This window comes from Neopelma chrysocephalum, unplaced genomic scaffold (assembly GCF_003984885.1).
Source record: "Neopelma chrysocephalum unplaced genomic scaffold, ASM398488v2 Primary Assembly neopelma1_102, whole genome shotgun sequence".
NCBI lineage: Eukaryota > Metazoa > Chordata > Aves > Passeriformes > Pipridae > Neopelma > Neopelma chrysocephalum.
Window position 1 is genome coordinate 2,627,854 of NW_020897765.1, and position 12,349 is coordinate 2,640,202.

The 12,349-nt window shown below is 36.2% G+C and overlaps 1 protein-coding gene across 9 annotated transcripts in view; it reads left to right on the forward strand.

Annotated features, from left to right (window-relative positions):
• The window catches only part of NEBL (nebulette), a 253,341-nt gene that overhangs the window by 212,436 nt on the left and 28,556 nt on the right, over positions 1-12,349 (forward strand). For 6 of the 9 annotated variants that reach the window (XM_027695568.1, XM_027695567.1, XM_027695572.1 and 3 more), the window contains 5 exons: positions 1,131-1,223; positions 1,610-1,702; positions 3,685-3,777; positions 5,143-5,247; positions 6,349-6,520. In XM_027695568.1, coding sequence (XP_027551369.1) covers positions 1,131-1,223; positions 1,610-1,702; positions 3,685-3,777; positions 5,143-5,247; positions 6,349-6,520 — 556 coding nt within the window. Of the gene's footprint in view, positions 1-1,130; positions 1,224-1,609; positions 1,703-3,684; positions 3,778-5,142; positions 5,248-6,348; positions 6,521-10,820; positions 10,914-11,873; positions 12,003-12,349 lie in introns of all 9 variants that reach the window. The other 3 variants (XM_027695573.1, XM_027695575.1, XM_027695576.1) reach the window with 2 other exon arrangements.

The window sequence follows — 12,349 nt, forward strand, 5'->3', positions numbered from 1 at the left end:
GAAGAAGCAGCCTTCTAAACAGTTGGAGTCAAGATCTCACAGAACTTTCAAAGTAAGCAGCAGACCCATGGACTGTAGCTGAATCTGAACTGAAAAGCTACAGATAACTAAGGATTTTTTAAAAATGTGTTTATATTGAGGGGCAGGGACGGCTGGACACAGCACTGGGAAGAAGGCTTTCAGGAGAAGATTCTATTTTTGTTTTTGTTTGTGTGAAATCCATGAGGAAACCCCTGTGGTATGTCAGTCAACACCACAAAGCTGGAGTCTGATTAAAACTCAAGTAATGGACATTTTGAAGCATTTTAAGGACTAGTAGCACTGCCAATTCTTAAACTTACCTAATAGTCTCTATTAAAAGATCCTTTTTTTCCAGTGCTTTAGTATTTTTGCCAGTCCTAAACTGTCTGGACTGAAATTTTCCATTCCTGGTCTGTGCTTTGGGCTGGTGTGGTTTTATTTATTTATAAATTTCAGCCAAAGCAGCTGCAGCTTCCAAGTATGAGCTTAGAGAAAAACAAGTTGTTTTGTCTGTGTTAAGAAATGAGGCACTCTCCAGAAGTACCACATCTTGGAGAAGAAAATTAAATGTTGCAAAAGCAAAAATAAATATGACAGCATCTTCAAGGGCATCATCTGTCCAAACATCTATATTCTCACTTATGTGTCCGCATGTGTTTTTAGATAATTTAAATGAGACTTTGCAGTCATCCACCCTTTTAGGAACACATTTGTGAAAATGCTGGGTTTCTGAGATGGAGTGGTAAACTCCATAGCAAGATAATAGCAAGACCAAGTTGTCAAAGTGATGCGAGTCTCCAAGCAGTATATGCAGCATCCCAATTACCATGAAGAAAGCCACAATCCTGTGTGATGAATATTCCTGCTGTGTTTTAGGACACTAGGCTTATTACATGCACTCTCTATGCATTGCATCAAACAAGATGCATTAGAGACCCTAGCAGCCTGTTTCAGAAATTAAATATAACTGTTCCTTTTCAGGTCAATGGTGTTTGTAGATGTGGTCTAGCTGTGCAGTATGTGTAAGGGAGAGATTATGAACTGTTGTGTTTTAGTGCCTATCTGTATCTTATTTAAATTGCAAATATTTTGTAATATCTATTCTGCAGATTAAATACAAGGAAGAAATTCGACATGCAACAACTATTTCTGATCCACCGGAACTAAGGAGGGTTAAGGAAAACCAGAAGAATATTAGCAATGTGTGGCCCATTTTCATTGCTTGCACACTTTTCTCTGCTCTATTAAATGTGTTTGTGTCTCAGTGAATATGTCTGTGGTGTTTGTGCTAGTTCCTCTTTGTCCACAAAGTCTAATTTAATTAATTAATGGTAAAATGATAACTTCTTAGCCTTGCACTTTGATTAACAACGAGAGTGAAGTATTCCTGTTGACCTATCACTTGTCTGTGTTTGAAATAGAACTGCAGGAGGGTGAGTACTAAGTATTGTGTGGAAAGATGTGGGTGATTATTAAGGTATGGTATTTTCCATCCAAATGCGGTGTGTTCTTTAATGATATCTAGCACACTGTTGTATTTCTATTACTCAGAAGTCTCTGTTGTAATATCTTCTGACATGTTTGCCAGGTTCAATACAAAGAACAGCTCTGGAAAGCTACACCTGTGAGTGTCACCCCTGAGATGGAGAGAGTCAAGAGGAATCAAGAGAATGTCAGCATGGGAAGTTGCTCGTTTAATCCTTTGCATAATTTTTGAGTGCACAGGATAAGTACAAAATTCTGCCTCCAGAAGCTGTGCCTTTTCTCTAGTTAGGGGCAAACTGATGTATTATAATGTATTGGGATTCAAGTAATGGAATTACTTGAAAACCCTCTTTTAGGAAACAATTGTGAAAAGGCATTGCTTCGTTTGGGAAATGGCACATGAAGCAACACATATTTGATAAAAGAAATGGCTGCAATGCTTTGAGACCCTTGAGGTGTTGTTCTCTGTCTTGGATATTTAGAGGAAATCTTGACCAATTTTTTTTTTAACAGAATGTCTGTTTCTAGATCTGTTTTACTTTTCTTTGCTTTATAGAAAATTAGCTACAGTTGTACTCAAACTTCTGCTCTCTTACCTATCTCATTCTGGTTCTTCAGTAACCTTTCTATAAAAGTTTAGTATTTAATAGCTGACATAACCATTAGAAAGTCATATGATTTGCAGGAGCACAGAGAAGACGGCAAGGACTTTTAGAGCATGCTACTGCCTTCCTGTATGGATGAAATTGTACCCTATTAATGAGTCTTTGAGAGACCAGCTGTTCTCCTCACTGGGAGCTGCCATCAGCAGCCATATTTAATGGGTCTACAAATAGCTACAGTGTTTCCCTGGGGTGTTTTCTGCTGCATTCACCGGAATTAATTTTGAGTCACAATTCTCAAGAATTCTGTCCCTCTAAATTAACTCCTGGATTTTTTTTTTTGATAGATCTAGCTCTTCTAAAATGTATTCTATTCAAACAAACCTATTTTCCCAAGTGATTCGAGCCAGTCTGTATGGTTTTCCTGCTTACATCATCATTTACTTTTCACCAATTTCTGTTTTATGCAAATTTCAATGAAAAGTTTAAATTATCTTCAGATTACTGGAATAGCTTTGAATGAAGATTCTTAAATTTCAGCTACTTCTGGAAACATTAATTCTTGAATCAGTTTACCTTTAAAAATGTCAGTTTGCATGTTTAATCCATTTGAAAGCTTACCATCATTTTTTCAAGACATTAATTTTTCAATTGGAATATATTGATGTGAACAGACCAAAACTGTGTTGTGTTGGAAGACATGTATTGCTTGAGCAATACATGCATTACTGCCACAGAGCACTGCAGAATTATGAGTATAATGTATCTGCACAGTTATCACATGAACCCAAGAGCTTATTAAAAGAAAGTGTTGTGTGGAAACATTAATTTTACAAAAAACTATATGGATTGGCATAAATCTCTTGCCAGAATCTCTTACTAAAAGTTTACTACATCTGACTTCCCAGCATTTGGTCCATCAATGCCGCATCTTATCTTTTATCTACTTTAGATGCTGATCCGGCCTTGAGCGTGCATTTGGTTAATGCATCATTGCTACAAGTGTGTTTTGTTAAAAAGTGATAAAGGGGATATTCCTACAGTACAGTTAAATAAATGCATGGTGCAATTTATGCTGGATTCAATTGGCAGTTGTCCGATGTATTGCACTCTCTGCGTTTAATCACCTTTGAATACGTAGAGTATAAAATTTAGAACATAGGTGGAAACCTTGTGGAGTTGCCGAGTCTTGACAAGTATATATTTGCAGTGGACCTTGCTGAAATTCAGTTTTTTGTTGCTCTGCTTGACTTTGCTTCATTACTTGTGGCCTAACCCCATTCCAAATATGCGATATGTCTCTGTACATCCAAGGACCAGTCTGGTAAACATCAGAATATTGTGTGCATATGTGTATATATATCCACAGAAATACATTAATAAGCACCCTATACAGAAAAAAATATCAAGGTTATATTTCAAAAATCAAGTTTTATAAACTTTAATAAACCTCAAATGCATTTTAGCTTTTCAGTTATTTCCTGGATGACTTCTTATATCATGCATTTTAATGTAAAACTATGGGATATTGCTTTAGCTGAAATAGTATGTACCATTTTATTCTGTTAAATAATAGGTTCACTACAGAGAGCAGCCTGGCAAAGCTACTGCTGTGAGTGTCACTCCTGAGATAGAGAGAGTCAGGAAGAATCAAGATAACATCAGCTCGGCAAGTTGTTTGAATCATTTTGTCATTTAGATTTTCAGTCATTGTGGAAATACAATGTGGATATGCTTTTCCATTTACATTTTACATGTCAAAGGAATCTAACTGCATCATATTCAGACTTCCCTGATTATTTTTGCAAAATAGTAAGTGGTTGTGTTGGTGCCAGTAGTTCTCAAGGCGAGAGTAACTAGAGGTCAGTCATTCTTTCAAGAATCTTTGTCTCTTGTTACCGAATTTTCATTGCTAGTTTGCAGGAGTGAACTGCGGTAAAGAACAAAGGAAATGAGAATTTAACTTCAGTGCAAATTTCTTGGGGTTTTTTTGCAACTCAAAGCATGAAAACATCCATGCCACTCTGTGACGTACCATCTATGTTAGAGCTGAGTAGTCCTAAATATGTCCCATTGCTAAATACTAAAGAGTAAAATAATATATATTTCTTGGCTTTTATGATAATAAAATTTAATTGCCACTATAGTCACGTAAGAAGCAGGAGACAATTCTATTAAGGAACAATGAAGAAGTCAAGACAGCATGGTGAAGTAAAGGATCAGACTAGTTTTGTTACAGTTTGTGTCCTCAACACCGAAACAGCATCAGTACCAAAGCTGTTGCAGATGGTAAACAGAAGAGGTTTTATGCAAAACCACTGTGTCAAGGTGGCAGAAGAGAACTAAAAGTAGTGAACACTTTAGAACTGAGTATAGGAGTGAAAAGGAAAGTACGTTGGATTTGTCAGAAGATTTGTCTAAGGACAAAGGAACAGAATCTAACATTGTAACTACACATATCTTAACTACTTTCTTAAAATGCTCATGAATATTTACCAAAATCAATTAGTTTTGAGGTGCATAGTTAAAAATAAGAGGAAAACTTCACAAAAATTCTAGACTTTAAATTTTTTTTAATTTGTGAAAATGAAATGCTTTTTGCCAAGTGACTCCTTCAATTTGTTTCTCAAGCATTACAGGGTAATAAGAAGGCAGCTTATCATCAGCCACACAAATATGTTTTAAAGATGTCCAAGTCACAGTGGTGTTTTCTTATTATTTGTCTTATTTTTCAGTCGATGAATTAATTATTTCGCTTATTAATTTAAACAGTCACGAATTTCAGCTTTTGGATAAATACTTTCTTTTGAGTAAGTGATTGATGGAATAAATGTGCCTTTTGGCCTTACAAGATGCCTTTTGGCTCATCTGTATCCCCCCTGTGAAATAACCTACTAGCAAATGAGTGTAAAGAGAGAAACAGGAAAACTGTTAGCATTGTAATTTGGAAAGGGTACTATTGCATGCTGTGATTCTCACCATCCTTTCTAATGTAAAGAAAAAATTCACATGTGCTGTTGTTCCTGTTTTGCAGGTCAAGTACAGCAGTGATCAGAGGCAGATGAAAGGTAGACGTAGTGTGCTTCTAGACACACCTGAGCTAAGGCATGTCAAAGAAACTCAAAACAACATCTCAATGGTAGGGTAATTTCTTCCTATAACTAGAGCATACTAAGGAATGGCACTTGGCTTCCACTGGATTTTGCCTTCCATTAATATAGGTAACTAATGGAATTCTCTCAAGTATGGAAGGAATATTTTCTTCTTATGCCTGTAGAGGGAGTGTTTGCTAACTGCATATGACTGTAATGAACATTTTCAAAATACTAATAAACAGTTTTCTAACAGTTAAATGTCTGTTCTTTTGTTTTTCTTTTTTTCCTTAAAAATGTACACACCTCATTTGAGCATAACAATTTCACTGGATTAGGTGACACACTTCACCTTGTGCCTGTGCACGTTCCTGGTTTCTGCGTGACTGTGGTTCTTGGAATGAGTTGTTTTGTGTGCATTGGCTTGTGTGAGAATGTTTATCAATTTAAATCTTTGATGATTAAGATTATTTAAAAAGTAAATATGCACAATCAGCAGTACTACCTTTATAACTCTTACTAATACAGGGGTTTTGTTCCAACACTTGGTGCTGTAACACTTTCTACTCTAATGTCGTTGTTTTTAATTTTTTTTCTTTGAAAATCAGGCTGTTGTTCTTTCTAAAAAAATATGTTTAAAGCCAGCTGGCATATGACAAAACAAAAGAGAAAAGAAATAGCTTTCTTATGAAGCTGTGCATGTAGTCAAAATTCTCAGTGAATGAAAATGTTTGAGTTCTTTAGAACTACTACTACTGGAACATTTTTATTGACAGATGTAGTTGTCTCCATCAGTAGAGAACTATCTTATTTTAAAGAAGAAGGGAATGGACCAGATGACCTCCTGAGGGCAGGGTTTTTTTGTCCCGTCTGACTGTAAGATGATGCTTTGCAGCTTGAGCTAATGCCTAATTTAGTGTCAATAGAAAAGAAAAGCAACATTGATAAAAATATATCAGGAAATCAAGTTAGGGTGGTGGAAAAGACTTGGCTGGCCATCCAGTCTGTCTCACGTGTACCAATTCTATTATGGTGCAAAGTTAAAGAATAGAAGTGCCTCATAAAACAAACAAATACATTCCTGCATAGAATAACCATTTGCTGTCAATTGCAGCTTAGGGAAAAATGTAATTCTTCTTTTTTCCTAGGTAAAATATCATGAAGATTTTGAGAAGACAAAGGGCAGAGGCTTCACCCCAGTGGTAGATGATCCTATAACAGAGCGTGTACGGAAAAACACCCAAATTGTGAGTGATGCAGCATATAAAGGTGTGCATCCACATATTGTTGAAATGGATAGAAGACCTGGAATAATTGTTGGTAAGTTGTTAAATAGTGTTGCTATTGAAAGCACTGAGGGAAGATAAAAGCCTCTGCTTGTGTTCTCCAGATTTCTTTTTCACTCTTTTCTCAGCATGAAACTTTTGGTTGAACTACTGGTTCCATGTTAGCTTCTAGCGAAGTAATAATGAGAATGGATGGGAGATACATTATCATTTGCTCTGTATTTTTTTTAATATGGGTAGTCTGCTATGACTTTAAAGTTGAATTTTGACTCTATAAGGAAAGCAAAAATATATGCAATAATCTTAATTTTGCACAGAAGAAAGATTATTAAGATTGTGATTCTCCAAGATTTGAATGTTCAAATGTTGCAGGCCTGTTTGAAATTTCCCCTTCTGTCAGTCAGTAATTTCTGCAGAGCTGTACGTATCCATTTACCTTTTCTTTTAGAATTTCACACAGCTTTCAGAAGTTATGTTTTAAAAGGTGGTGAAAGATGTGATCAGGTGTTCAAGGGTAGAATACGGATTAGATTTGTATGTAAAGACAAGATATTGCATTAAGATATTATTTGGGATATTCATAATGAACTCTATTTAAAAATTGAAGTGGATATTTGGAATGGATTAAAAGTTATCAAGCCTGCTATGGCAAAGGAAATGGCAGCCTGAATTTTTTTTCTCCTTTCCTTTTCTTTTGCTGTGTCCCTTTTCTCTTTTTCTTTGCTTTACAACCATGTAGACCCCAGAGAATCTATGTACAGAAAAAGATGCTGAGATAACACTCAAAAATCCTTCATACATAGTAATAACAGCAAAGTTGACTTTAACTTGCAAAACCCAGAGAAACTGCAGGTGAAATGGACTAATTGGCAAGTCAATATAGTCCATCCTCCTGCCTAAAGCAAGGTTAGCTATATCATTCCTGGCAAACGCTTTTTGGTCTTTTCCTTAAAGTCTCCAAATACTCTCCCCTATAGCTAGAAGTGGTGCAGCCAAAGAGAGGAAATCTCCTGCAAAACTGCAGTGTAATATGCAGTTTGCAATATGCTGTTTAGTGCACACTTCAAACCTCCTACTCTATCCTGCATTGCATGTGTGCTGTAGCCCTGTGTAAGAATTGTGTACAATCTGATGTTCAACAGTTGAAGGGTTGCTAACACGAGTATATTGGGATTAAGAACATCTCTGAGATAAATTCTTGAGCTGTAACTGAAATACTAGTACTATTTATCACCTTAAAATACTCCAGTATCAAAACACACAGAAATTCTTAATCCCCCATGCCTGCCAAACGGCAAAAATAGTACAATTATTTAAAGGAAAAAGTCTGTGGCAAACCTGTGATATTTCAGCTAATGCTTTTTCAGAGAACTGCAATTGTAATACCTACTTGTTTAAAAAGAAGCAGTGAGCTCCTTGCTCATGGAATGTCCTTGGCAGCTCAAAAAAATCTGCAAACTGAAAAACACAACTATGACTCTTGTGAGTTTTCTTCCTAGCTGATAATTGTTCATCCAGTTAGTTAGTACCTCTGTACCTAGAGTGCCTCTGATTGATTTTTAATGTATTATTGATGAAGCTGTAACAATTTTTCAAATGCCTGATTGCTGAAGTTAGTGTCTCAGCTTCAGCAAATAGGCACTAGTTTTTAGCCATGCTAAAGCCCATCAAGATAAACTGATGTAACTGAGCTTTGGATCTGTTACTAAAGAGGAACCACAATTCTCACATGAATATAAAGATATTTTAAAGTGGCAAAAGTAACCAGGGAGTTAAAATTGATTTGTGTTATAAATTGCCAAGATTCTGATTCTATGTATGTTATTTCGCGTTACAGAGATGGATCAAATCAATCCGAATCAATGGCTGTTGCACTGTTGCATGAAGCCATACTTATTACACTTTTTACTTACTAAGGCATGCAAACAGGAAAAGTTGGGCATTCACCAATTCCCCCAGCCCTCTCATACCTGTCAGTGCTTTATGTAGTTGCGTAATTTATCACCATTAGGACTAACACATAGTTTATCAAAAGATTTTGTGTTGGCTTTAATTCATCTTGGCAGGGAGGAGTTAGCACTACACCTCACCTTATGGGAGTTGCAGTAGATAACGTATAATGTACATATACTGAATGTATTCTAAAGCTGTGGGATTTATTTTATTAGCTCTGTCTGTTCTTCCCATTGCATCTAGGCTATTAATCATTTGAAACATGACATATTTGGGGTCCTCACAGTCCTACTTTACCTATCAACCCATTATTTATCTTGCTACCACTCAAACCAGCAAAAGAACAAAGTTGGAATGACAATTTTTTCCTATTTCAAATGCATTGAGTAAATGTTTCAGACAGATCTGCCCAAGAAGAAAACCCCAGTAAAAAGGTGTGATCTTGTAAATTTGTGCTTTGATTTTGTATTTTACATCAAGGTTTTATTTGAAACTGGTGTGAAGAGATAAATAATTATTTTATTTTAGAATAGCAGATATCATAGAATCATTTAGATTGGAAAAGAACTTTAGGATCATCAATACCAACAATTAACCTAGCACTGCCAAGCCCACAACTAAACCATGTTCCCAAGCATCATGTCAGCACATTTTTAAATATCTCCAGAGATGGTGAACTCAACCACTTCCCTGGGCAGCCTGTTCCTGTGCTTGATAAACCCTTTCAGTGAAGAATTTTTTTCTAATATCCAATCTAAAGCTCCCGTGGAACAACTTGAGACCATTTTCTCTCATGGTGTCACTTGTTACCTGGGAGAAGAGACCTACTCCCGCCTTGCTACAGTTTCCTTTCAGGTAGTTGTAGAGAATGGTAAGGTCTCCCTTGAGCCTCCGTTTCTCTAGGTTGAACGCCCCCAGCTTCCTCAGCTGTTTCTCATCAGACTTGTGCTCCAGACCCTTCATTGGCTTTATTGCCTTTCTCTGCACCTCCATGTCCTTCTTGTAGTGAGTGGCCCAAAACTGAACATGGTTCTTACGGTGTGGCTTCATCAGTGCCCAGTACAGAGGGACAATCACTGCCCTGGTCCTGCTGGCCACACTACTTTTGATACAGGCCAGGATGCCATTGGCCTTCTTGGCCACCTGGGCACTGCTGGCTCATGTTCAGCCACTGTTGACCAGCACACCCAGATCTTTTTCCACTGGGCAGCTTTCCAGCCACTCTCCCCCCAGCCTGTAGCGCTGCATGGAGATATTGTGACCCAAGGGCAGGACCCAGCACTTGGCCTTGTTAAACCTCTTATCACTGGCCTTGGCCCATCAATCCAGCCTGTCCAGATCCCTCTGTAGAGACTTTCTACCTTCAAGCATATGAACACTTCTGCCCATATGAATTGTATACATTAAATTTACACTGTACCTGCCTCTGCATTTATTATAAGCCTCCTCTTAAGTTGTACAATTCTGTAATTATTTGTTAAAAGTTTATTAAAATGTAGTTGAATCTATATTTACTTTTCTGTTGTGATTTTAACTTAAAGTCTGATATGAAATTAATTATTTCCTATGGACTCTTTTTTCTTTCAATATCCTGTTGAGATGTGATTTTGAGAGATCTTAATAACTTGCATATATGAATTAAACCTGAAGATCTTATGAGTACCACTGTTATTGAACTCATACATTGAATTCCAGAAATGCTTTTCAGTAGTGGGGTAATGAATCAACTGTAAGTCTGTGTCCCAGGAAACAGATATTTGGAAGACAGAGGAAATTACTAGTTAAGATCAAGAGTGGACTTCCTTTTACCCATCTGTAGATGTCTACAAGGTAGATTTCTACTGCTGAATTCGTCACCTTAGACCATTTTTTGGATTAATTAAGAAAGATGGATACTTTTGAATTTATATAAATTAAGCAATTAGTAGAAATTTATTTTGGATAAGATGAACTGTGCCTCTGATTCTGCTTGATCTCTCCTGTATACAAAGGAGGGTCTGTAGTGTCTCTGTCTGGAGTAAGGGTGCTGTTGGTGAACTGTGAAAATACCTTTGTAGCTCTGATTCTTTTGGTTCTGCTTCTGGAAAAGAGCTCTGGTATGTGATACTTAACTTGTTTCCATTTATTTAGAATTAAGAAAATACTATGGTCATGTTTAGAAAATGGAAATAAATTGGGAGCAAAAGTCTCCTTACAGTAGTGTCAAAGCTTAAAATGAATGTTCTTTTAAGCAGGAAATTAATGCTTTCTGATATTTTCATGTGAATATCTAGATATTTTGGTTAATTTCTAGATGAAGAAAATTGATTGCTGATTGCTAAAGATCATTCCTTTCATGCTTGTTGTTTATCTGTCTTATAATTTCTGTGCTTTGGAAAAAGATCTTAAAGTTTGGCGCACAGATCCTGGCTCCATCTTCGACATTGATCCTCTGGAGGACAATATTCAGTCTAGGAGTCTGCATATGCTTTCTGGTATTGCTTATATCCTGACTTTTCCATGCTCTTTATGTTTTTGAAACTAAGTGATACAGTAAATTTTCAGGTCAATGTGCCAGCCATATGTTTTATAAGTATGCTTTCATATATATTTATAACTGCAGTAGTTTAAAAGCAGTGTTTTATAGGAACTTCAGCTGTAATCACATGCGCAGATAAGAAATAGTGAAATAAATCTTATCCTAAACAAGTTATTCATGCTACTTACAAGTAGCCACTTAAAAAGCATTGACCTACTTTGTCCTCACTATAAGCAGAATTTTCAAATAGTTGGACCTTATAAAATTTCAGAGTTACAGAAAGTGGCCTATTTATGAAATTGGTTTTTTATGCATGTTTTACCTATATGGAATATGATATTATGCTTTGTGCTATTATTCGCAACTCCAAGGCATTCATAATTTAAGGATAGATGGAAAAGGAGAGAAAGTAATATAATAACAGGTATCAGTGTTTTGGCTTTACAAGTTTATGGATTTTTTTCCACCCTATAAGTGTTTCTTTTGAACGTTTAATTTTGCACGTGTTTTCTTTGCTACTGATAGCAGAACTTTAAATATTCCTTTGAATAATATACAGAGGTATTTCCACATGCACTTGTATGCATGCTGGAATAAAGCAACATTTGGATTTTCCACTGGAAATTTTTATATGCTTCATCTTCATCCCTTTTCTTGTATCTCAATCCTACCTTCCATTTCTGCTATTCTTTTAAAGCAAAAAACAAGCTTAGTTGTATTAGATTCTGAAGCAAGCTTTGGAACTAATGGTGCTCAAAATGGATACAAAATTGTGAAGAATTTACTTTTCTCTGATTTTAATAGCATCAGTGTATGAAAAGCAATGTTAGCAGTGGTGAGGTTTATGTTGTTGCTTGTCTTTGCACTTCTGTCATCTATTTACTGTGATATTCTTTATTTCTTTCTACCTTTGTAGAAAGAGCAAGCCGTTACAGTAAGCAGTATTTACGTTCTACCAGTTTGGGAGATTATAAATCAGATGGCTCTGACACGAACCCTACCTTTTCTTACTGCAGTGAGATAACAAGGCCATCTGAGGAAGGAGGTACCCCTTATTCCCACCTTTTCTACTAATGACACTATTGCAGTGTGTTGAGACCACACAGGCCTGTATTAACTCTATCACCTTGCAAAGTTGCAAATAGAAATTGTGTAAGCTATTGCCTGATTGATGAAGAAAGCAAAGCAAGGTTTCAAAACTGCACAGTTTCTTGCATGCTATATTACTTTATTGTGAATTCTCTTTCACCTTTTTGGTAATGCTTTTGGTCCAAAAGCTCTGTTAATTCCTAATTGCAGTACTTAAAAGAAGATGTGTTCTGTTTTTGCAAAACATACCTGAATCTGATTTTATTTTTTCTCTTGAATGACACAATGTAACTGAATGAAATA